The 24,444-nt window shown below is 44.7% G+C and overlaps 3 protein-coding genes across 5 annotated transcripts in view; 1 reads left to right on the top strand and 2 right to left on the bottom strand.

Annotated features, from left to right (window-relative positions):
* The window catches only part of chd3 (chromodomain helicase DNA binding protein 3), a 35,371-nt gene extending 27,719 nt beyond the window's left edge, over positions 1-7,652 (bottom strand). The window contains 10 exon segments of the mRNA XM_034164831.1: positions 689-870; positions 1,869-1,914; positions 1,916-1,999; positions 2,086-2,225; positions 2,308-2,428; positions 2,430-2,547; positions 3,644-3,771; positions 4,324-4,512; positions 5,538-5,665; positions 7,274-7,652. Coding sequence (XP_034020722.1) covers positions 689-870; positions 1,869-1,914; positions 1,916-1,999; positions 2,086-2,225; positions 2,308-2,428; positions 2,430-2,547; positions 3,644-3,771; positions 4,324-4,512; positions 5,538-5,665; positions 7,274-7,430 — 1,293 coding nt within the window. The 5' untranslated portion in view covers positions 7,431-7,652.
* Positions 7,653-13,662: 6,010 nt separating this feature from the next.
* naa38 (N-alpha-acetyltransferase 38, NatC auxiliary subunit) lies at positions 13,663-14,804 on the top strand. 2 transcript variants are annotated; one of them, XM_034164835.1, is made up of 3 exons: positions 13,663-13,769; positions 14,217-14,385; positions 14,465-14,804. In XM_034164835.1, the coding sequence occupies exons 1-3, from the start codon at positions 13,731-13,733 to the stop codon at positions 14,587-14,589; spliced, it is 333 nt and encodes a 110-aa protein (XP_034020726.1). In that variant the 5' UTR covers positions 13,663-13,730; the 3' UTR covers positions 14,590-14,804. The 2 variants fall into 2 exon arrangements, with proteins under 2 accessions (XP_034020726.1, XP_034020725.1); XM_034164834.1 differs by having other exon boundaries at positions 13,672-13,829.
* Positions 14,805-16,068: 1,264 nt separating this feature from the next.
* On the bottom strand, positions 16,069-24,054 carry dnajc3b (DnaJ (Hsp40) homolog, subfamily C, member 3b). Of its 2 annotated transcripts, none has more exons than XM_034164832.1 (12): positions 23,682-24,048; positions 23,005-23,115; positions 22,782-22,906; positions 22,595-22,669; positions 20,370-20,513; positions 20,068-20,249; positions 19,867-19,986; positions 18,380-18,485; positions 17,768-17,888; positions 17,542-17,674; positions 17,288-17,436; positions 16,069-16,865 (listed from the first exon to the last, which is right to left on the bottom strand). In XM_034164832.1, exons 1-12 carry the CDS (start codon positions 23,758-23,760, stop codon positions 16,726-16,728), a joined length of 1,485 nt encoding a protein of 494 aa, XP_034020723.1. In that variant the 5' UTR covers positions 23,761-24,048; the 3' UTR covers positions 16,069-16,725. The 2 variants fall into 2 exon arrangements, with proteins under 2 accessions (XP_034020723.1, XP_034020724.1); XM_034164833.1 differs by having other exon boundaries at positions 16,723-16,865; positions 17,546-17,674; positions 23,682-24,054.
* Between the last annotated feature and the right edge of the window lie 390 nt (positions 24,055-24,444).

The raw sequence follows: 24,444 nt of genomic DNA, 5'->3' as shown, positions 1-24,444 counted from the left end.
TAATTCAGTAATGCAAATTCCATAATTCTCTCTTCTGTCCCAATCCAACCTCTTCCTCTCTAATGTTCAGTCAGAACCAATCAACTGTTGTTACACTAATTTTAGGAGCTTTGTAACATAACTGGAGAGATGACCAAAAACATTACACAACACAATGTTTTAAAAATAAATGTCACAGGATTTGCACATTATTCCCTCCACCAAAGAGGTCATGTGTTCACTGGTGTTTGTCTGTTTGGTGATTAGCAGGATAACTCAAAATGCAATGAACATGTTTCAACTAAATTTGGTGAACTGACAGGCAACAGTTCAGGAAATAAGTGATTAAATGTTGGAGGTGATCCGGAATATCCTGGAACTGAGATCCAGAAGAATGTTTGGCACAAAGCAACATTTAACTTTTAAACTTTTCAACATTTAAACCTGAAGAGGATGTTGATGAAATTTAGTGAGCAAATGAATAATTTCCTAGAAAATGGATATTCTGATCTTTCAATCCTGAACAATTTTTGGATTAAGGATCCAGAAGAGGTTTATAGCATTCAGGAACATGCACGATCTGAGTGCCTTCTTGTTTTATGCTTGGTCACTGCATTATTTCTATTTTTCTGAGAGATCAGTGATGACTGAAGCTCTAACTACACAGCATCTATTCATCCGGCAGAACGATTTCCCATGATGCACTCACACAGTGTGGACAGCTCCACTTGCCCTCGGGGGCTTTGTCCAGCTCAGGCTCCAGGCAGACCAGGTGGTATGCTCGGGGACAAGTGTCACACAGGATGATCTCGCCGCCCTGCTGACACACCTCACAGTAATCCTGGTGGTCCGTCTCGTAACCGTCAGCGTCCTCGTCCCCTGGGACTGGAGCTAGACGAGCACAAGAAGACAAAAACCTGCTGTTTTGAATAAATTCATCACAGATTAAAGGAATAATGCAGACAACATCAAACAGCGCAGAGCGCATCCTCTGGAGGACCATGTGTGTGGGGGAGGTGGGGAAAAGAAGACACATTCACATTTAGAGAGCCTGAGTGGTAACTCTGTTTTGTCACTTTTTGACATGCCACACCCACAAACACCTGCAAGCGTATCCGCACCCACCCAACCCGCTGGGTTACGGTTCGATCCACACATCACCAACAGAGGCTGCGCTCCTTTAGGTGGGACTATTCTCCACACGTTGGACTTTCACACAGTGTTTCTCATGTTCAGCTTTCTGGGGCGAACTGTTTGATGATGAAGCAATCCGTTATTCCAGCACGAGAACTCCTCACAGACCAGCAGATTTCAGATCAGTCACTTGATGCAGTTAAGATGAGTGACCCTTAGAGGCCTTGTTGCATTTTCTGTTGCCAGGTAAGACGCACAATTTTACTGGTCAAACTAGCTACATTTCAGCAATTAGAACAACTTAAGAAACATCTACCCAAGATCAAGTACGACGTCATTGGAGACGATTATTACAGTTATGCTGACTGATCTAACTGGGTCGACCAATACAATTAGCCATCTTATCCAGGACTGGGGAGCAACCTCTGGTTCTGTCTGCAACCAACAAAGAAGACAACTCAACCATTTCTCCAAGTGGCATTTTTTGGTGTAAAGCAACAACAACCAGCAGAAAAGGTCAATGAGAGCGTAACAAGTGAAAATTAAACTTTTACAGCTACTTTTTTGGACTTAGAGGTCAAACATTCTCCTACAGTCTACACACAGAAGCTCCTCTTCCAGGTTTTAATGTCTGAAGAACGGCTAAAGCCAACCCTGGACAGAAGACATCCTCACGGCTGAGAACAGAACCGGAGCAGTCAGTAAAGAATGAAAGGATGAGAACTTAAACAGGTTGTACTTACTGTTGCACTTACTTTTCTTCTTCTTCTTGGCGGGCCGTCCTCGCTTGTTCTTCTTCACAACGGCCGGAGCTATCGGAGCGAACGGAGGAGCTGTGAACGCTGGAGTCCTCCTGCTCCGACTCGTCCTCGTCCATGTCGTCGCTCTGAGGAAACCCGACATGTTTTGATTGACACATGAGGCGGGATCACCCATTCATTCATCACCACATGAATACTTTGCCACACTCACCGAGCAGCTCTTCTTCCTCTTGGTGCCGAGTGGTCCCAGTCTGATACGAATGGGTGCCATTTTTTTAGCCTTGGCTAACACTGCAGCCTTCTTCTTGTCTGGGACTCGAGGGCTTTTACTGCGCTTCTTGTATCCTGGCCCTGCGGTGCAACCGCACCAACACGTCAGACCCGTAAAAACAAGACCGCGGTGGGGACAGAATACAGAGTTACATCTACTGACCTTTGCCCTCTTTTGTCTTGGCCTTACGGATAGGTGGCGGCTGCGGTGGTGGCTCTGGCGAGGCAGCAGCTGCAGAGACCTGCTCAGCAACAGCTATGGCAGCGCCGCATCTTGCCGCGGCTAACGGCAGCAGCATTGCCTTTGAAGGGGTTGTTAGAGCTGAACTCCCTCCACTTGGCCCCCAGGATGGTCATCATCTTTGACATTGGGATCTTTGGGTTCTTCTTGGCTATCATAGGCCTACAGGCGAGAGTGCATTATGCCGTCTTTAAAAGGTCATCGGTCCACTGACCCTCTGATGGAGAAACTATGACTGACAGTTTAAGGTGATTAATTGTTCCCCCTCAGCATAACCTCGCTGAACCTACAATCACCACCAAACACCCATAATAATGACACCCCCCCCCCACCCAACAAAAACAACAGATAGACCAAGAAACGCTAACAGGCCCATCCGACGTAACAGGGAAATGTTTCCGATTTTCTTCATAACTTACTTTCATTAATTACAAAATATTAAACTAATTTTCTGTTGCTCACTAGCACAGTGTTTCCAAATTGTACAATTTTAAATAATAATTACATACTACGTATACTGTATTTTTTGGAATATAAATCAGTCTGTTTGTTTTTTTTGTTGTTTTTTTTACTAATTTAGTCATATACTGAAAAATCACAAGTTTGTTATTTAAAATAGTATCTAGAATAACTATTTGTATCGGAATTTCCCAGAAAACAAAACACTGAACAATTAAATTCCAATAACAAAAAAAACAAATGCCAATTTAAAAAATGCACAAAAATCCCAAATTAAAGAGCTGACAATACAGAAAAGGGTGTGACTTATAGTCCAGAAAATACTGTGTCATTAAATTATACAAAACAGAAAAAAATAAATTCATAAAACTCTTATTTTAAACCCTAAAGCAACTCAAGTTTGGCATTTTTAGTCATAGAATTACCTGAAAATGAAACTACCTTTAAAAGTACAAGATGATGCCTGAAGACAAGCAAGAAAAAGCTCAATGAAATAGGACCAAAAACAGAGCCCTGTGGGACACCACAGGACAGTTACTCAGAGGGAGGCAAGAAAAGAACCAGCAGATACATCTCCACACTTCTAAAGTCCTCTCAATTTGTCCTTTGATGGACAACAGTGACTATAAGATGACACCACAATGTACAGTAAGAACGTTTCTGAACCTAGGCGAGAGGTGTTGTGCATCTAAAAACCTTCTACGGTCATTTATCTTGATTTTTGCTGCAGTTTCAGCACAAAAATTCAATACTGAAGCTGTATCCTTTATCCAAAAAGCTGAAAACAAAAAGTTGTTACCTCATGAACTGGCTGAAGGCTTTGTAGTTTGTAAGCTCCCTGTAGTCCTCCTCCGTGAAGGTATGGTCAACATCCTCCAGACCCCACTCCTTTGCCAGCTGGGCTGAGGTCTTCTGTTCTATTGGTTGCTGAGAAGAAACCAAACATCAGACCACAGCACAAATGTCTGAACTTGTCAAACTACACTGATTAGCAATAGGGCAGCACAGTCTCGTTTGAACCCTTGCATCATATCGTGGGATATGACCACTTCTGAGGACAGCCTCTCATTGCACAATACAAACACAGTATCACTTCTAACGGATAAACGGTGTACTGTTTTGTTTTTGGCTGCAGTCACCGAAGCAGTTGCAAAAAGTGCCATTTGTTTCAGTTCCCAGTGGAGAAGGGAAGACAAGGCAAATGGGAGAGGTTGTGTCGGTAAGTGTTAGCCTCCACACCTTGACAGAGTAGTTGCGTTCTCTCGCCTGCACAACCGCCTCAACATGTTTGAGCTCCAGGTCATAAACAAACTGTAACACATGTCCACTTTTTCTTTGCATTTTCACTTCAATTTGCTGTGAAATTTGCCCAAAAACTCTGAGAGGGATGTCCCCGGATGCCTAATTATTGCGCCAGCCCTCAAATGATACTGAGCTGCCCAATTATGTGCTTTACAGAAGCAAGATCTAATTCTTTACCTTTGTTGTTTCTTCCTGACTGCTGTCTCGGTCCACGTCATCTTTTTTCTTCTTCTTCGTTTTCTTCTCTTTCCTTTCTTTATGTTTCTTCTTTTTCTTTTTCTCACCAGATCCATAGTCACTGGCGACACTATCTGAATTGTCAGCGTAGTCTCGTTCTCTATCCGAGTCTCTCTCTACATCACTGTCCTGAAGAAGAGGCAGAGACCAAATGAAAGGGAAAGATGTAAGGCTAATTATTCCGCTGTGGCGACCCCGAACAAAACCGGGAGCAGCCGAATGAACAACAATTATTACAGGGGAGGTGATGGTCAAGTGGTTAAAGTGTTGGGCTTGAGACCAGAAGATGCTCAGTTCAAATCCCAGCCTGACTGGAAAATCACCAAGGGCTCTTGGGCAAGGTCCTTAATCCCCTAGTTGCTCCTGGTGTGTAGTGAGCACCTTGTATGGCAGCAGCCTGACATTGGGGTGAATGTGAGGCATTACTGTAAAGCGCTTTGAGTGTCTGATACAGATGGAAAAGTGTGATATAAATGCAGTGTGTATGGCTGCGGCGCTATGCGCGCTCTGATTGGCTGATTACTGGTCAAATATTTTCCCATATTGGACTGGTTTCCATGACTATCAGTCTGAAATGCATAGTTTCTTTACAAACCAGGAAGTTAAAAACACAATTCGAAAAACCAATTCGGACACGAACGTACTGTTTAGATATCTAAACAGCATCTAAAAAACACACAGATTGAGATCCTACCAGCGCGACCTTGACCATCTGTTAGTAAGTTCCTGCTCTGCTCTGGTGTTCTGTCGGGACGCCGGCCGTGAGTTGAGGTGAGCCGCCGTTCAGCGTCAGAGCTCTGAAGTGAGCAGAGGAGGTGAACCCGTTCTTTTTCATTTGGAGGTGAACTTAACCTCTGCTGCTCACGGCTCAGAGGTGAAACGAACGGCTTCACTTCTGCTCTGACGATGAGCTCTGTCTACGAGCCCTCAGCAGCTTTTACATTCAGGCGTTCGTGTGTTTATATATGATATATATATTTATAATAGCCATATAATAAATGAATTATTAACCTCACTTGCTCGGTGTGTATGGGAACATCAGAGTTGCGTGTTTTTCACGTACAGACCTCATAGTCGGTTAATAATCCTTTAATATTTGTGTGACGCGGTCAGCAAACTGAAAAATCTGATGACTGGGAGCATGTCCAACTTACTATCTTTTTGCGTTTTTTTGGTTTGAGAGGTTTCCCCTCTTTTTCTTTTTTCTTTATGTCCTTCTTCTTCTTGGGCCGTCCTTTCTTCCTGCACGGTGTCTCCCTTTCTGATGTCTCCTCCTCTTCTTCTACTAGAAAACACAAAGCAGTGACAGCGAACAACATAAAATTAACAATAATCTTCTTGAGCTGCTTCACCACACCAAGATAATCCCCCCCCCCCGAATACCCACAACAAAAGCTGCAGGATAGAGACTGTGGCCCCCGTGACCTCTGGCCCCCTGGTAAATTAGCTGGCACTGGTGCTTCTATAGTATAGACATAATTGGTTTAAGGGTCACACGGCGGTACAGTGTTAAACACTGTCACCTCACATCAACACGTTAACTCAACACTCCTGTGGTGACTGAAAGTACTCCATGTGTTGATGTGGGAGTCCTCCACAGGTTCCCAAATGTTTCAACCACATCTGTGCGGAAACGAAGGCAGTAACAAACTCCAACGGTAAGCAATTTAAGGGTTCAGTGTCTCCAGGACACTTCAGATGGTGGACATCCCCCACTAAGGTTATGGGGATACGAAAAGTCCCACAAGTATATTTATGTGTGAGCTGTCAATGGGACAAGATTATGTCTGGGGTTTGCCAGCAGTGCCCTGATATTTTACATGGGTTCTAAGAATTCTAAGTTTGAACATCACATCTTCAGTCATATCAGACCTTCAAAGTCATAAAATATACTTTGTGGGATGAGATGATGTAAAGCCATCAGACCAGGATGATATCACACACACACAAAACAATTAAAGCTGCAATCTGAACCGCTAACAACAGCAGCTTCAGACAACACGCACTCAAACGGATCCACCGTGTCCGTGTGCTCTCGGTTTTAATTGTCTGCTTGTCTTTGTTGGCGCGCGCTCCCACCACCACCTCCTCCCCGCCTCTCCGTGCAGACTGCAGCCGCTCTCAGAGGCGCCGGGGGCGGCGGCGGCACGCACGCGAGTCCCGGTGCTTCAGAGGCCGCTGGTTAGGAACGGTTCCTCATCCCGCACCGGGACCGGGGTCGCAGAGGGCTTCAAGTGCACGAAGCCGTGAGGTAATGGGTTTAATGAGACAATGAGATGTGTGACTCTGCTTGCTGGTCGCGGGTCCTTTATTGTGTTCAGGACAAAACCGCCACGAACAGCAACTTTCAGAGAAAGTTCCAGAACGTCGGTGAGACAGCTGGGGGACAGGCTGGGGCGGAAGACTAAAGCTCTTTGAACTTTAGAGGCTTCTGGGCGACCTCAGCTCATTCCCACGTCACGCGTGTCACCGGCTGTCAAAAAGGGGACCGAGCGGCGGCCGTTAGTCAAACGGTCGCGTCCAGCCGCTTTAAACTTTGTCTCGTGTGTGGGACAGAGAGGACGGTGATGAGCTCCAACATCTGCCAGCGTCCCCGCCAACCCCCGCCGCCATCCCGCCTAACGGACGGCGGGATAACCGCTGAACGCAGCCGTTAGCGGGGATAACCGCTGAACGCAGCCGTTAGGCGATTAAACGTGCATTTTTTTTTAAGGGGTTGGGGGGGGGGGGGGGGGGGGGGCTCGTTTTTGTATTTTCGACGCCAGCACGCGCTCTTCCGAGTCCCACCGCTGGACCCAGGAACCACCAAGTGCAGAGTTCGGTTCGGCTGAATTCGGCGGTGCAGCGCCGGGGTCGGTGCGCGCGCGCCCGCCCGCCTCCGGTCGGTTACCTGGCGCGGCGGCTCGTGCGGTGTCTCGAGGCGCCGCCGGCGAGTTTGTGTCGCTGGCGATCTCGTCTAGGTCTCCGTCGTCTTCATCAAAATCTCCTCCCTCGGAATTAACCACCATGTCCTCGTCTTCCTCGCAGGACCGGAGAGGCGAGGACATTATTTTCCTGTCATTGGAGCAGTCCGTGTGTTTAAAAAAATAATCATTAAAAAAACAACAAAAAGGGCCTGTTCTCCCCCCGAATATATGATATTTATTTAATATTCAAATCGGCCCAGGAAAAAGTGGGGGGCGTTTTGGAATATTTTACACCAGGCACAGCAACAAAGATGGCCGCCCTCTTATATTTATTTTTTAACAACCCCCCCAATAAGAAAAAAAATCCCCTTACATAAAAAATGGCTGACTATATTATTTCAGAACGCGCCCCCCTCCCTCCGCCTCGCTTTCTCTCCCCGTCTCGCGCTCGGCTCGCCCCCTCCCACCGAAAAACGCACACATTGTTTCAAAAAAAAAGAAAAAGGAAAAAAATGGGGGGGGGGGGGGGGTGCAGCTCCGTGGAAGTTACACTGTTACTTGTTTGTGTCCCACTCCTCCCCCCAGAGTCCGGATCAGCCACGGAGCCCGCGGACCTGCCCGGTGTCACCCTCCCTCACGCGCACGTCGCCACACGACCACCGTGACTTTCTGCATTGCAGAGTCCGACACTAATCCATCAAACATGGCCTCCCGGAGCCCCCCCCCCCCCCCCCCGGTCCGTCAGCGCCGCCGGTGGGGGGGCTGGGACGGTCTGCCGCAGCCATGCCCACACTTACATCAGATCGTGCTGCTTCAAATTAACTAGTTGTGGTGGGGAGCAAAACAATCATCAGCGGGATCAGCGGATTCTGGCCTTCAGCGGGGAAGAACCGGCCTGAACCATCCAGATGTGGCAGAGTGTGGGACGGGGGTGCAGGATGGACTCCTGGACCCGGCCGGCCCGGTGCCTCCTCAACCATAACATATTCAAACCTCACAGCCTCAGCAGCACCGCCGCACCGGACAAACATGGAAAACAAGGAGGCAGTGGGAATTATTCGTGCAGCCGTGGAACTCCACTCAGCAGATTCAGGCGGAATCACAGAGTTATTTCTGCGTTGTGATTTCAGCAGCCAGTGGAGTTCTTTAAAGTCCTCCTCAGTGTTGTCAAAGTGGACCCACATGTAGATTTGACACCAAGTGATTTCTGAACATTTGGGGTGGACACCCCCTGGTCCATGTTACTGGATCAGTGTTTGGAATTTACCAGTGGCACACATCCCTGAATTTTAGAAGCATCTTTAATCAATAGATCTTTCCAGAAGACCCAGAAGCTCCCGTTGAAGTCAAGGCTCAGCTTGGTTCTCTGAACTCAACACAAGAAGGTCCTGAGATGAAGTTATGTCCCGAGTATCTTGGGTCAGTGATGGTGTCGAGTCATTGGTTGGGGAATTCCCCCCCCCACACACACACACACACAGAGCCCATTTCTATATCTCCTGCCGTTACATTGTGGGAACCAACAAGGTCACGTTTGCTAGAAATAACTGGAGCAGTGAGCTAAACCCCAGAACGTGTTGCTCACAGTAGAACTGATCCACACCCCCCAGATTTGACTTCCTTTTGGAAGGTGGGCGGAGACTCTTTGCACCTTCTTATGAAATGCAGTGTGCATGTCTGTTCTTGCCATCATCAAAAAAGAAACAAGAACCCAAAACCTGAAATCACTCAAGTGCAACTGTGAAGTTAAAATAATAATAATAAACATGTGGTTTGTTCTGCTGCTGTTCTTCCCTGTGGAGAGTCCAAAAAGCTTGACCAGATGTCATTGAGGATGCAGCAGCATTTTTAGAGTGGTTAGTACTGTTGCCTCACAGCGAGAAGGTCGTGGGTTCAACTCCCATGGCCTTTCTGTGTGGAGTTTGCATGTTCCCCCCGTGTTTGCGTGGGTTCCCTCCGGGTGCTCCGGTTTCCTCTCACATCCAAAGACATGCAGGTTAGGTGGATTGGAATCTTTAAAATTGTTTGTGGATGTGTGTGTGTGTTTGTCTGTTTGTGCCCTGTGACAGACTGGCATCCTGTCCTGGGTGAACCCCGCCTTGCGCTCTATGACTGCTGGGATAGGCTCCAGCCCCCCGCGACCCTTAATTGGACTAAGCGGTAGAAGATGAATGAATGGAATGTTGAGGTCCACACTTCATCTATCAACTGGGAAATGTGAAGTTTGGTGGGCTGCACTGGTCCAAGCCCCCACCACCTCAAAAAACTTGCATCTTAAGGCCTTTTTTCTTCTTCTTCTTGCTTTGTTTTGAAAGTGTAATTGCTTATTTTGGTTTTCTTTTCACAGATACTATATATATCCTGCTGGAATCCCTGACACGCCACAGTCCCGTGCTGTGACTCCGGCGTGCCACTCTGGCGAGGACTCGTGCTGACGATGAGAAGAAGAAGCGCCTCCCTTGGGTGCCGCACTCCAGCAAACCCAGATGTGAAGCAGCGTGATGCGCAGAAGATGACAGCAGCCGCTGTGCTCCTTCTGTGTGAAGTCAGGCGACCCGCTGAGGCACCACAGTTTCAATACCATTCATGCAGGGGCGGGGGAGCTTCACATCAGGTGCACACAACCAGTGAATCAATAATCAATAAGTGATTCATGATGCTTCTTTCCTGTCTGAGACTTTTATACGGCTGCATTCTGAGAATCGAGCGGTTGTTAGTAACTATAACTCGAGCAGACGCTGACATCACTGGACCCACCGATTATACAGAAAATCATCTGTGTCAGTGTTTCAACTTTAAAGAAATTAATTATTCTGAAGTATAACTTGTGATCCCTGATGTCTGTGTCCTCTTTGTATATATTTTATAAATCATTTCTAATTCTTCTGCAGGAGGCCGTAGTTTTTTCGTGCAGTCGTTGACTTTTCGTGACATCACGATACAAATTGTGTAAAAACTGATTCAATACAGGCTTGACAATGCAAAGATCATGATTCACGATGCATCGTTAAAGCCCCCTAATATAAAATGTTGAATAATATACAGTTTGAATTTGATTTATTCTTCATTAGTGCCAAGAAAGTATTATTTCAATTATTACTAAAAGTTATTTTATTCATATTTGATTCCTCATTAATAATCATTAAAAAAGGCTTTTGTTGAACTGAATGTGAAGCTCCACCCCCCTCCCCACAGATTTATGCAAATTAATTGTTACTGATTCAGTGAGTCCAGATTCTGTGGTTGTGTGCACACTGGCACTCAGTTTGACCTTTCAGGGTTACACAAGCTCTTGAGGCCAATGCAAGGTTCATATATGACTTGATATTAGTACTTAACATTAACCACATCTTCCTCTAACTAACCACTTTAAACTGACCTTGACCTGTGACCTCGACCTATAACTGATTTTTCTTCACATGGCCGTGCACATAGCTGCAAAAGTCATTCATGTTAATCGATTGAAATATTCTGAGTAAATGGTAAATGGACTGCATTTATATAGCACTTTTCCATCTGCATCAGACGCTCAAAGCACTTTACAATAATGCCTCACATTTACCCCGACGTCAGGGTGCTGCCATACAAGGTGCTCATTACACACCAGGAGCAACGAGGGGATTAAGGACCTTGCCCAAGGGCCCTTAGTGATTTTCTGGTCAGGCTGGGATTTGAACCAAGGATCCTCTGATCTCAAGGCCAACACTTAACCAATAGACCATCACCTCCCCTAAACATGCTGACTGCTGAGAAACAAAACTCAAGAGCCAGCATCAAAAACACTTTTTTTTTTTTTTTTTTTATCTAAAAAGGTTCCACCTCACAGCATGCAGGACAGACATCAGCGTGGACAAAATTAATCCATGGGCCAAGCAGGTTTTCGATACCACTTAAAGGCCCGGTCACACGGCACACGACGATTCCTGAACAAAGGTAAAAAAGTAAAAAAGTCACAAATCGTCGAGAAAAGGTGGACGAGTGAGCTTTTGACTTTTCCTATCACTGAACAGCCTGCGAATCAAGAGCACAAAGGGAATGAAACAGGAACAAAACAAAACCGAAACTAACGTTGATCTCCATGCTTTAAACGAAATGCACCTGGAGCCACTGCTGGAGCAGTGTGTCTGCATCCTGCTCTGCGTTCCAGGACTCAGCGCTGGGACAGAGCTCTGTAGCGCCTGAGTCCTGGAGAAACTGCAAACAGAAGTGCGTGATCTAAGCCACTGTGGAGATCTGTGCGCACGTCTGGTTGCTTGTCCAGCACAAAAGAGGGATCATCTCCTTCATCATCAGAATTCTCACTGTCTGGTTCAGACTCACGACATGCTGCATGCTCCATCTTGCTCCAATTAAAAAAACAAAACAACAAAAATACTGGTGTTCCGTGGTGGCTGCTGTATCACTGTATTACATTACTAAGCCATTATTTATTATTATATTATTTATAACAGAAAACTGTCAAAAGGGGGAATAAATATAAGTGTAAAGATGACTGAATATACCAGAGCAGTAAATAGATCAGTGTGTGTGAACGCTCGCATTGACTCCATGTGTAGTTATTTCCACCAGCTGCAGCTGATCCACAATGTGAATTCTTCCTTCCAGAACAGCTCTTGTATAATCATCTAAATCATCTACCTGTTGCCACATGTACAGAAGGGCTGGATTGTCATTCCTACACTCATATTATTATATTTAATAAAAAAAATAAAAATAAGTGCACGCAGGAGGCAATGGCTGCTGCTGCCACTGCATTCAAGTACTGTTGGAAATTACACAACTTATTTTGTCATTTCAAATTCGAGCGTGGTTTTCATTTTATTTTTGGTAAAATAATTCACTGTATCAACACAAAAGATTAATTCTGGCCTATATAAGGTGCCTGAGCTCAGTGAAGCTGACCTCCCACCCAGATAAAAAAAAAAAAAAAAAAAAAAATCCAAACAAACACGCTGAGTTTGCCCTGTATTTCTGATGGTACATGAATGCAGCAGCAGCGCTCACAAACCGGCTTCTGCACTGTATGAAAACATTCAGCTGGTCGAACGAAGTCGAACTAAACGCCAATGTTACAAAAACTAAGCAAACAATAAGAAACTCAAGAACTACACCAAAACAAAATACAGATGAACGGAGGTTTTCAGCGGTATTCGTTCAAATTTTCAAATTTCAAAAAATTTCTAATTTTTCAACAGTTTAAAAATTCTGATGAAGCGCCAGCTGCAGGAACTAAGCTGTGCAAAGGTTAAACAATGCCAACAAAAGTCCAGATTTCATGTTTCGTTTGGGCTTCATTGCCCTTCATTAAGTGCCATGTGACCGGGCCTTTAGGTGATGAAACAACACTTAGAATCCAGCCTCAGTGTACCATGGCCTACAATAAAATGTATGATAACCATCCCAGTAGGTGGTAGCTGTAGCCAGCTAGGGGTTAATGAAGAATTACACAGAGTTCAAAATGTAAAAATGCTTCAATCATTTTGAAAACTATACCACTTTATTTGTCTGATCATAGCGATTCTAAAAAGGTAATAGTTTGGACTATCTGTGACTGAATGTTCTGGAGTTATGGGGTAAAAAACAGCAAAAATGGTGACAAAGGTCAGTTTCAGTTTGTCCAGGGGTCAAAAGTTAAAGTTGCTCCAATTTCAACCCCATGACTCCAGAACATTCAGTCACAGATGGCCAGGAGTCTCTTGGAAAAGAGATTTTAAATCTCAGTGAGCTTTTCCTGTTTAAATAAAGGTTTGAAATAAAAGTTTGAATGAATTTGAAAGATTGTTTCAGTTATCTGCTGCACTAACAGACACTGAGCAGACTTACACAGTAAATAAATATCCACGGCTGTAAAATGATCCGTTTCTGCTCCTCACGTTCACAGATCGAAAGCCAAACATGGACTTCCGTGACATATGTCACAGAACTTGACAGCAGGCTATTTCAGACAGAAATTAAGTTTCAACATGCACATTTACACGTATGATTAATATTATGACACTTTAAGGATGCTTATCATGAAACCTGAAACAGAATTAAATGTAAATTAACAGAAAATATTTTTTATGCAACAAACCTTTAAATCTCCGTTAAAGTCGATAGAAATACTTTAATATTATTTACAATACTAGAATACTGTTGATAAAAAATGTTAACGATGTTTTGTTTAGTTTAATGGACTAAATCAGCTTGAGACGTTTTTAGAACAAATTAGATTTTTCTTGATAAAAGTCTTAAATGACAAAGCAGAAGTTTGACACCTAAATTTTAACGAATACTCGATAGTTTTCCTTAAAAGGGGTCGAGCGGGTAAGAAAAATTACGAACTTTTAAAGACCTTAATTTTCATTTTTGTTACCGTTTCCAAACCCGGACGAGCTTCCGGCGTCGCCGGTCCGTCACAGAAATCCTTCCGTGTCCAAATGCGGACACGAGCGGCCGGACATGGCGACAGTGATCGAGGAAAATGGTCCTTCCACGCGTGTACGTGTTTCATGTTTCAGTGTCATTGTCGTTTTTTTTTTTTTTGACGGGTCACAGCGGGTAAAATAATCTGATTATTGGCGGCAGATTTGTCGTCTACCAGAGTGACAGTTTTACGTTAACTGCTGGCTAAAGAGTTAGCCGCGGTGACCGTCGGGGGGGGGGGGGGGGGGGTGTAACGTTTTCGCCTTTTTTTATCTCGTTAATATAGATAACGTGGTGTCTTACACAGGTATAGATACCGTTGCGCGTTTCTGTGCCTTTAAATGTAAAGAAGCTGCCGCTGACCACGCCCCCCTCCATTCAGAGTGGTCCCGCCCCCTGTAGCAACAATTAAAAATGAACTTAAATAAAAACAAAGAAAAGCAGCAAATTGTCACATTTGAGAAGCTAAGTCATGTTAACGGTTCGGGCAGTCGGATTAATCTACTTCCTGTTTGTCTCCAGGACAATATGTCCTCGCCATCTCACGCCCAGCTGAAACTAGAAGGACTCCTGAACAAGAACATGAGGATCCGTATGACCGATGGGCGGACTCTGGTGGGGCTTTTCCTGTGCACCGACCGGGACTGCAACGTGATCCTGGGCTCGGCGCAGGAGTTCCTGAAGTCCACGGGTAACGGTCCTCGCCGGCTGAAGGTTCACATGTTAGACGGTGCACGTTCTACATCTGTGTGCTGTGTTTCTGTGCTCAGACACGTTCTCTCAGGGGGAACCCCGAGTCCTGGGCCTGGCCATGATTCCCGGTCACCACATTGTGTCCATCGAAGTGGAGGCGGACAGTCTGGAGGATGCGCAAAGCTTCGATGTGAACCACTGACACACCAAGTCCCATCCAGCTGCCCGTCATCCTCAGGCCGAGCCAGAAGAACAACACACATTGAGGGCACAGAACTTCTGTGTCCTCCTGTCCCCATCCACAACACAAAGTGGACAAACTGAAAAAAGTGTTTTTCCTTTCAAGTTAAAGTCTGATGCTTGTTGAACTTCAAAATAAAAGTTGTACATAATGTAATTGTGGAATAAATATTTTTGGAAAAAAAAAAGCAATTCAGTGTTTAAATATTTGAATATATTTTGCATCTAACATCGAGAAAGAAAGGGAAAAAACCTGATTCTCTTTGAATTCAGAATTTTTAGGTTTGGAGTATTTTGTGTAGTTTTGAGTGATATTTTACTATATGTTTCCATAAAAAAAGCAGGTTGGCACTTACATAAATGGAAAATGATTTTCAATGTTCAGATTGCAAAAACTCAAAATCTGAACAAAAATGTCTTAAATTCACATGACAATTTGATCACAAAGATAGTCAAATACTTTATAGCCCAAATAACCTTAGTTTTAAACTTGTGAAGTTATTTAAATTTAGGAAGCCACTCCATAGCAAACGGCTGCCAGGAGCCATTCTAATAATACTAAATATAATGATAAAATATACATCTTGCAGTGAAATCCAGATCTCGCGAGATTTGATGCTCGTTACGGGGTGTTGCTTTCCGCAGCTGTTAAACAGCTACACAGTCTCGGCCTTACATTTAACAATTTTTTTGACTGATTTTGAAACAAAATTATTCTACATATTTGTGTAACAGTTTGCTCAAAATGTGCATAATTTCAAAAATATGCATAATTTCAAAAATATGACAGCACCAGCATTATACTTTATAAAACAATTTCACAAAAGCATTTTTGTGTTTTGTAAGTCATTTAATACTTAAGTTATATTTCATAATACCACTGCATTCATTTGTAATAATTATGTTGTAATTGCTTATTTGGTCATTTTCGCGTTCATAAATAAACAAGATGTTGATTTTTGCCATACCAGCTGCAGGGGGTGCTGTTGAGTTCCAGGTATTAAAGAAATCAGGACCAACTGGAGTCACTTCTGTGTTTTTAATACACTCCATCATGTCAGTGGTTTCAGTGTGGGAGGGGGAAAAAAAAACAAAAAAAAAACACACAAAACCCTGAAGCAGAACCACTGCATTTTGGGTCATGAACGACAAAATAATTTAAAGTTTGCAGCAACTGCAGCCTCTAAAACTGAAATGATTACAAAGCTGCACTTTAGAGTTCAAACTTTGCACAAAAGGGCATTTTTGGTGTCGTGTCACTCACAAAAATACAGTTACAGTAACACGAGGGTCAGCGAGTCGTGACGTCACCACAGACACCGCTTCCGCAAAATTTAATATCTGGCAACTTTTCTGTATCAGCTTTTAATAAATGAGACTTAAGAATTTCTCAAAGATTTTAAAACGTTTCTGTAACATCCCAGCTTTATTTATTTATTTATTTTTAACAGCATAAAGTGCAACTTTGTAAAGATTGAGATGAAAGAAAAAGAACAAAAGTTTTTAACTTGGCTGCATTAAAGGTTTCTGTCAAATTAAGTTACATTCATGATGTTTGCAGGTGGGAAAAATAAATAAATAAATCTTCTCAAATATGGGATTCATGTGTAACAACAAACGTTTCCCCCTGCAACAGCACCGAAGTTTAATTTACTCACCGTTAAACTCTGCAGATATAAAAACGCTGCTTCTCTCATCAGAAGGTTCAGAGATACAAGAGGAGCCAACGTTATGATTTAAACAAACACTGCAAGCGGGAAAACTGCGATAAGAAGAGTGACCTTTGAGAAAAGGGTCAAGAATGGCACAAAGCAAGACCTCAATCAGAACGTTCCCCTGCCACCCGCTCACATAAGACATCAGTTCAGCGTCGTCCACACATTCAGCCGCGGTAAGGTGCTCGGTGGGTGCTGCAGGAAGTCCAGGTGTGGTCAGCGTGTGGCTCAATCCACAGCTGTGCAAATTATCAACATTTAAATATTCTGCCAAACTCGGGCAGAGCCAAGACGGCGGGTAGGTTCCGACTCCAGAGTTGATTCGCAGACGTCCCTCTGTTGTCTCAACACTCCACAAATGTTCCTCAGTGTTCTGAAAGTCTCTAGTTGTACTGGAACTTGAAGTGAAAGCCGCCGGACTCAAACGGGTTGAAGTGAAAAGGCCAGCTCTGTCCGCCGCCGCCACCCTGCTGGTTCTCTGGATCCAGAGGATCCTCACCCGTGTCAAACTTCTGCCTCATCTCTGTGAAGAGGAGCAGAAAAAGATGAAAGTTTGATCATTACTCAAAAACAGTCAATTAAACCTGGTGCCTAATGAAACGAAAGCAGTGCACGGCGCGATGCATGCTGCCACGTGGACGTTATGTTGGCGTTCGGTTTTATAGTGGAGGTGAAAAGACAGACACTTTAACGATGGCATACGGTGGATTTGTATCGTGAAATATTCTTGCTTTATAATTATCTGTGGTGTATTGATCAATGGAGTCAACCTGCCACAATTCACCACCAAAACAAAAAAACAAAACAGTATTAATCAGACGAGGTGTTTTTTGGTCATTGTGAGGAAACAAAATGCTTATAGATGGATGCCTGGATGGATGAGATCTCATCAATTCAGGCAATCGTGCACAGGCGTAATAACTACACCCTTCCCTCAGTGCCGACCTGGATTGGTGAGGACTTCTTTAGCCGAGGCGATGTCGATAAACTTCTTCTCTGCTTCCTTCTTCTCCGCCTCCGACTGGAAGTTGTCCGGATGCCACTGCTGTGCCAACTTCCTGTAGGCTTTGATGATCTCCTGCTTGTTGGCGGTTCTGAGGAAAGCAACAAGCGCACAGGTCAGTGGGCGTGTCACACAATCTCACAGATTCACAGAGTTGGTGAAAAACGGGTGCTTGAGGATTGACGATGTTGGTTACCTGCTGACTCCGAGGATCCTGTAGTAATCCCTCTTGCGTGACATCTTGAGCAGCTTCTGCGCCCGCTCCAGCCCTTCTCTGATGTCATTGCTGTCGGCGTCAAACTCTCTGGCCTCCTGGTAGTCTTCCACCGCTACAGTTACAAAAAAACAAACAAAAAAAAAAAACACTATGTGAGACTGCTGTACCATGTAGAATGTAGTTCCTGTGTGCGGTACTTTCGCACCTTTCTCATAGTCCTGGTTGAGGATGTAAGCCTCGGCTCGGTCGCGGAGCACGTTGGCATTACGAGGGTCTCTCTGGTGAGCTTCGGAACACACATCGAGGGCTTCATCGGCCAGCTGAAGCTGGAAGCAGAGGGACATGAAGGTCACGAGGTGAGGGTGGAGGTTTTTAAAGCCTTTGTGATGTCATAAAACAAGAAGGGTAACAAATACGACATCGGTCAAAAAACAAGTTCATATCCTTTTTTTTTTTAATCATTAACTTTTGCAAACAGATAATCGCGTAACGTCTGCACTCCTCGACCAGTTGGTGGTGATGACCATAAACTGTTTGAAAAGTGGCAAACTATTACGTTCGAGTGCAAAACAGCACCCCCTACTGTTAGTTACCAACGCCATGGCAGCACTTTTATTTTGAAGCAGTACGTCAACATTTACCGCTTCAAATCAAAACAAAAACAACATTAAGAGTCTAAACACTTGGGGGCGCTGCTTAGCACTTAAGCAAGTATTAAAGAAGCAACAGCAGCACATTTCTGTGATTAAAGATCACAGCCCGGTCACTATTAATCCACTTATGTTAAGCTAATAAACTGCTGGCGATGTTCAGTCACCTTGACGAGGCAGAAGCAGATCCTCTCATTGGCCAGGTTGATGTAATGAAGGACGTTTGGCTCCATCCTTATCACTGATTCATACTTCTCAATGGCCTCTTGAAGCCTGAAGACAGGAAAGAGTCAGGAAGGGGCGGCGTCAGGAGGAAAATTTCAAAATCCAGCAACGCCTCCAGCTGGTTTCCAGGGTTACAAAGATCAGAAAGAAGCCGTCAGTCACCATGTGGAAAAAAATAAAAGTCATCTGAGAAACAGGAACATCTCTCCTTTCCTCTCCTTCTCAAGCTACACCTCTTTCCACTCTCACAGTCTGTCTGGAGGACATTAAGGCTTGGATGCAGCCAAATTTTCTCCATCCTAACAGCTCAAAAACTGAAGCAATCCAAATTGGCACCGTCCATCAAATTCAACAACACAAAATCCTCAGCATCGCCTTCTCTGGTCAAAATATCGCACTTTCGACTACAGTCACCAACCTTGGTGTCATTTTTGATCCACAACTCAAACATTCGTAAAACCTCATTTTTTCACCGTCATAACAAAGCTAAACGCAGGCCCACACTCTGCCTTTCCGACTCCGAAAAGCTCATCCACACCTTTGTCTCCTCCACACTGCATTGCAATTCTCAACACAAAGACCTCAGAGTGTCCAGAACAGCACCGCCACGGTCCAGATGAGAGGGTGTAAGCATGAGCACATCACTCCCATCCTCCATCCACTTCACTGGCTTTCTCCCCGGATCACATACAAAATTTCACTGCTTACTTGTCAATGTTTCTACGGTAACGCCCCATCATACTTCACAGAACTCCTCACCCCTCACGGTCCTGCACGTTCCTCCAACACCCACCTTCTTCTCACTCCCAGGACTCGATCCCGTATCTTAGGAGACCGTGGCTTCTTCTTCTGCACAGCCCCTCAACTGTGGAATGCCCCGCGTCCTCATCTGAGGGCTCCACAGACCGCGGAATCTTTAAAAAGGGCCTTAAAACTTTTCTTTTTACCCGATGTTGCAAATTTTTTTAAAATTTTTACTTCCCCCATTGTTTTAATGATTGCTTTAATAATCTGCCTACTTTTGTTTTGATCAAGTTTTCCTTTTAATCAGTGAAGTACTTTGAGATTTAATGTAAATTGCATTATAAATTAATTTATTATTATTATGAATTTGCAAAATATACATCTAAAAATTAAATTTGACTGCAACAAATAAAAGTGTCAAAATGGCAGTTGAGATTGTCGTAAAATGTTTTTTCGACATCTAATGTGCACCTTCAAAACAGACGGATTTATACCTCACGCAAAACACACGCAAATGTGCAATTCTCAGACGCCTGCATTTGGTCCTGATGTCACTGCTGGTTAGTCCTGGACCGAGTCCGGACTCCAGACCTCAGTGAGTGGGAGGGATTTGGAACTGTACATTTCAAAGTTCTGTTAGTTTGTCTCCAGCCAGGGCTGAAGCCAAGCTCTGAGCAGGACTGACCTCTCCTCCTGAATGAGCTCCTCTGCAGAGTCCAGCTGCTTGCTGAGTTTCTTCACCTGCTTGTAGTGGCTGAAACAGTCTTTGTCGTCCTGGTCCAGCTTCAGGCACTCTCGGATTTGGCTGCAGGAGCACGGAGACACGGATGAACAAGCGGAGAACTCCAGTGACTCAGTGCAGTGAAACGTGGAGGACGCAGCTCACCTGAGGGACTCGTGGTGCTCGCCGAGGCTGTAGTGGAGCAAGCTCAGCTTCAGGAAGGCGGCGCGGTTATCGTTCCGCAGCTTCGTGGTTGGAGTCAGATCCTGGATGGCTTTTTGTGGATCGCCCATTCTGATGTAACATTCTGCACGAAGCTCCCGTGACTCTGGATCCCAAGGAGAAATCTGAAGAAACAGGACCAACCCTGAGTGGCCATGAAGCCATACGTCTGTAACCCAAGAATCAGGACAATGGATTAGTCCCGGTACCACAACCTGAGCCCATCAGCAGGGCCTGGTACGGACCTCGATGACCCGCTCCAGCACGCTGATGGTGGTGCTGTAGTCTCCTTGGTGGTATGCCTCGTGGGCCTCCTCCTGCAGCTCCTCCAGCTCGGTCACCATCATCAGCTGCCCTCCAGCCTCTTCATGGTCCGGAGAACGTTCAAGCTTCAATGACAGAGAGAGCACAGCAAACGTTGGTGCACAACTGGATCACTGACCCCATCCTGAAACAGTGAGGGGGGTCAAAGGTCAAAAACAGGGCTGTACAGTAATACGCAGGAGAATTTTTCTGGTTAACTTTGGGTCACAGGTTCTAAAGCCAAAATCTGTTGAATGGACTGAGATCAGAGCACTGGACAAATGTCCCTGTTAGAACCACTCCAGGATTAAAATAAAGAAATAAATAAAAGTTTAACAGAAGTCAGAGGTAATATTGTCAGCGGAAAAATAAGATCAGCGTTTCCAAGTTTAAACTCATAATATATTCATAAAGCTGCTAGGGGGTAAAAACTAAACCCAAGAACTCTCCCATAACCAGCCTCAGTGACGACCGGCCTGCTGCGCTCACACCGGTGGTGATGAAGTGTTCAGATAAACTGATCAGAAGTCACATCACAACATTCCTAACCCAACTTCAGACCCAAACCAATTCACTGACAAGGTCAATAGGTCAACAGAGGACATTGTGACCACTGCCCTCCCTGGACCAACAGAGTAACTACACCCGTCTTCTCTTTGTGGATTATAGTTCAGTGTTCAACACCATCCTACTGATCCTCGATCTACCTCAGTCCACATGTCTTTGGATTAAGGACTTTGTGTCAGATGGCTCACAGAGAGTCAGGATTGGCCCCCACATATCCACAGCTCTCACAATCAGCACCGGTTCCCCTCAAGGCCGCATGCTGAGCCCACTGCTCTTCACCCTCTACACCAGCAACACCTTCATTAAGTATGCAAATGACACCACAGTGGAGGAGATGAGTCTGCCTACCGGGATGAGGTGGAACAGCTGACGGCTCCCAAACTGTTTAACGGTTTCCTCTGGGTGTTAGGGAGGCACCCTCATTGGTCATTTTTAAAGTTCCTTTAAAAACTTAGCTTTCTTCCTTGGTTTTTAACACAAACAAGGCTTCGTTTGATAATATATTAAACTGCATTTTAGTGGTTCTTTTATTTTATTGTATTTTAGCATCTTGTGTCAGCGCCGGCTGTTTTAAGGTGCTTTATAAATGAAGTTGGTATGGTGGTGTGGAGAAAATAACCTGCTCCTGAACACATCCAAAACCGAGGAGCCAATCACAGACTTCAGGAGGAACCAAACAGACATTCAGCCCGTTATCACTGGGGGAACCTGTGTGGAAAGGGTCCTGGGAGTCCACACAGAGGAGAAACTGACCTGGGACAGGAACACCACACACTTGGTAAAGAAGGCACAGCAAAGAGTCTACTTTCTGAGAATCCACAGGAAAAATAACAACCAGAGATCTGGTGTCTTTTTCCCGCTCTGCCATGGAGAGTATCTGCCTCTGTACGTGGTTTACCAGCTGCACAGGGGCAAACAGGAAAGAGCTCCAGAGAAGATCACTGGGTACCCTCTACACACACTGGGGGACCTTCATGGCTCTGACTGTCTCAGGAGAACCAACACCATCCTAAAGGACTCATCCCACCCTGGACACTCTGTTTGAGCTGCTGCCATCAGACAGATGGTACAGGACCATTAAAGCAAGAACAAAGACAGAAAAACAGTTTCTACCCAAATGTTCTTAGAGCTTTGAATGCCACTGGAACCAAACAGCCAGGTCACATGACACACTTGAAATGAGTTCAGTACTTGTTTATGTGCAATATCCACAGTTTCTGTACTTAACTTTCTCCTTTTTTGCATATAATTTTGCAACTACGTGCTTATAACTTTTTTTCTTAATGTGCTCTCTGAACATACCTGTTTCTTTCTGTTACATTTTATATTTATTTTCTTTTAAATCTGCGTGTGGTTTGTACCTGTTACAATCACAATAAAGAATCTGAATCAAGGCTTTTTTTAATGCAAATTTATGATTTATTTTGTTTCTTTTTACCAATTTATGAGTTTATAATCTTGGCGATTATCCAAGGGTTAGTTGGTTGTTTTTTCCACCCATAAACAAATCAGACTATTTTACTTGCAAATTTGGGACTTTATAATCTCAGAGAATATCTGAATTTTCTCAGAAATGTTTGAGTTTTTTTGCTGAACGTACCACTGCCTCGAAGTCCTCCCTGGCCTCCTGGGTGTGGCCCTGCTTTAAGAGGATGTTCCCTCTCTGCAGCCTGGCCTGGAAGTCAAGCAACAAGAAGAAAAAAACACAACAGAATAAAGTAACTCCATACGCACACCAACATTCTTCTCAGTGACGAGACCTTCCTGCAGTGACGGTGTGAACTCACGGCCAGGAAGTCGGGCTTCAGCTGAATGGCCCGGGTCAGGTCAGGCAGGGCAGACTTGGATTTCCCCATGGCCAGAAAAACTGCTGCTCGTTTGTAGTAGGTCAGGTAGTTCTTAGAGTCTCCCTCTGGAAAGACAGTGGTTCAGTGACAACAGACCGGACATGCTGATAAAGACAGACGGGTTCTTGCAGAAGGTCTTGGACAGGTCTGGGTGTCACCTTACCGACAGCAGAATGGTAGTGGGACAAGGCCTCGGCCAGCTGACCGGCTGCCAGGAGCTTACGGCCCATCTCCAAGTGGTGCTCTATCTCAACATGAGTCACCCCCAGGACACCTGAAACGTGAAACCAGACTTCAGCCTCGCTGGAAAATCACCAACTCACCGCTTCAGCTCGTTTCATCTGTCACCGCTATCCACGATAACTGGGGCTGAAAGACCACCAAAGCATCAAATACTGATGAGAAATTCTCAACCTGCTGTCACTGATGGGGTCGTTGGTGTGAACCCACCGAGCCAGTGTGTGGAGACGTGACCCTGGACTACAAGACAAACAGTAGGTTTACCCTAAACAGTGTGCCGGGGTACTGTTAAACGAGGACCAGTCCCATCTTTGTGCCTCTGGAACCAAGTCTTGCAGACCCAGTAATGTTTACCCAACGTGAGACCAAGTCCTTGTTCTTATATAGAAATCACTGAAAAGACGTGATGGATGAAACACACAACAACACAGACAGCACACTGTGTTTGTTTACCGTCTAGTTGCAGGTCCAGGATGACAGCAGCACATTGTGTTGTTGTTGTGTTTGTTTGTTTGTTTGTTTGTTTACCGTCTAGTTGCAGGTCCAGGATGACAGCAGCACATTGTGTTGTTGTGTTTGTTTGTTTGTTTGTTTGTTTACCGTCTAGTTGCAGGTCCAGGATGACAGCCAGCAGGGACAGAGAACACAGAATCCGTCGGAACGTCTCCGCCGCGGACATTCTCTTCTCACTTTCGGTCTAAATCGGGACTTTTTCTTCCACTTGTCTTGTTGTTCCTCTTTAATTCCTCATCGTCTCTGTGACTCGATTTACGGTCCCGGACTCCGGACTCAGTCCTCCGGTTGGAAACTGAACCAGAACCAAGTGGTTCCGCTGGACCTTTACAAGCCTCCGGAACAGCAGGTGATCCGGATCAGCCGAACCTCTCGGAACATTCTGGAGGAGGATCCGAGCCGCTTCAGGACCACGGTCCGGGCTGTGAAGTGACGCTGTGCGCGGCTTCGAGTCTGTCCGCTTCGTGTTCCACACTTCCGGTCGGGTGGAAACGTGGGCTGCGCCCATTGGAGGATATTTTAACTCTTACAGCGCCGCCAAAAAAGGCAACATCCGGCAAAACAAACAAACAAAAACAGTCAAATGAGCTTATAATTATCATTAGAGCGCTGTCAAAATATAAGCAGAAAAAAAAACACTTAATGATCTTATTTTAGTTAGCTATGCAAATTTACATAATACAACATAATATAACAAGTGTCTTTACTTATTATTATTATTATTATTATTATTATTGGGACATGTATGTGCTATATTCTTTGACGTAGCCTTAAAAAAAAGCCAGAAAAACAACTTTCTTTTTCTCTCATTTCGGTTCCTGTCACTTTAAAAGGAAAGGAGCTGCTGTTA

Source organism: Thalassophryne amazonica, chromosome 23 (assembly GCF_902500255.1).
Source record: "Thalassophryne amazonica chromosome 23, fThaAma1.1, whole genome shotgun sequence".
In the NCBI taxonomy this organism is placed as follows: domain Eukaryota; kingdom Metazoa; phylum Chordata; class Actinopteri; order Batrachoidiformes; family Batrachoididae; genus Thalassophryne; species Thalassophryne amazonica.
The sequence above is the reverse complement of the archived record's forward strand: the minus strand, read 5'-3'. Positions and strand labels throughout refer to the sequence as shown.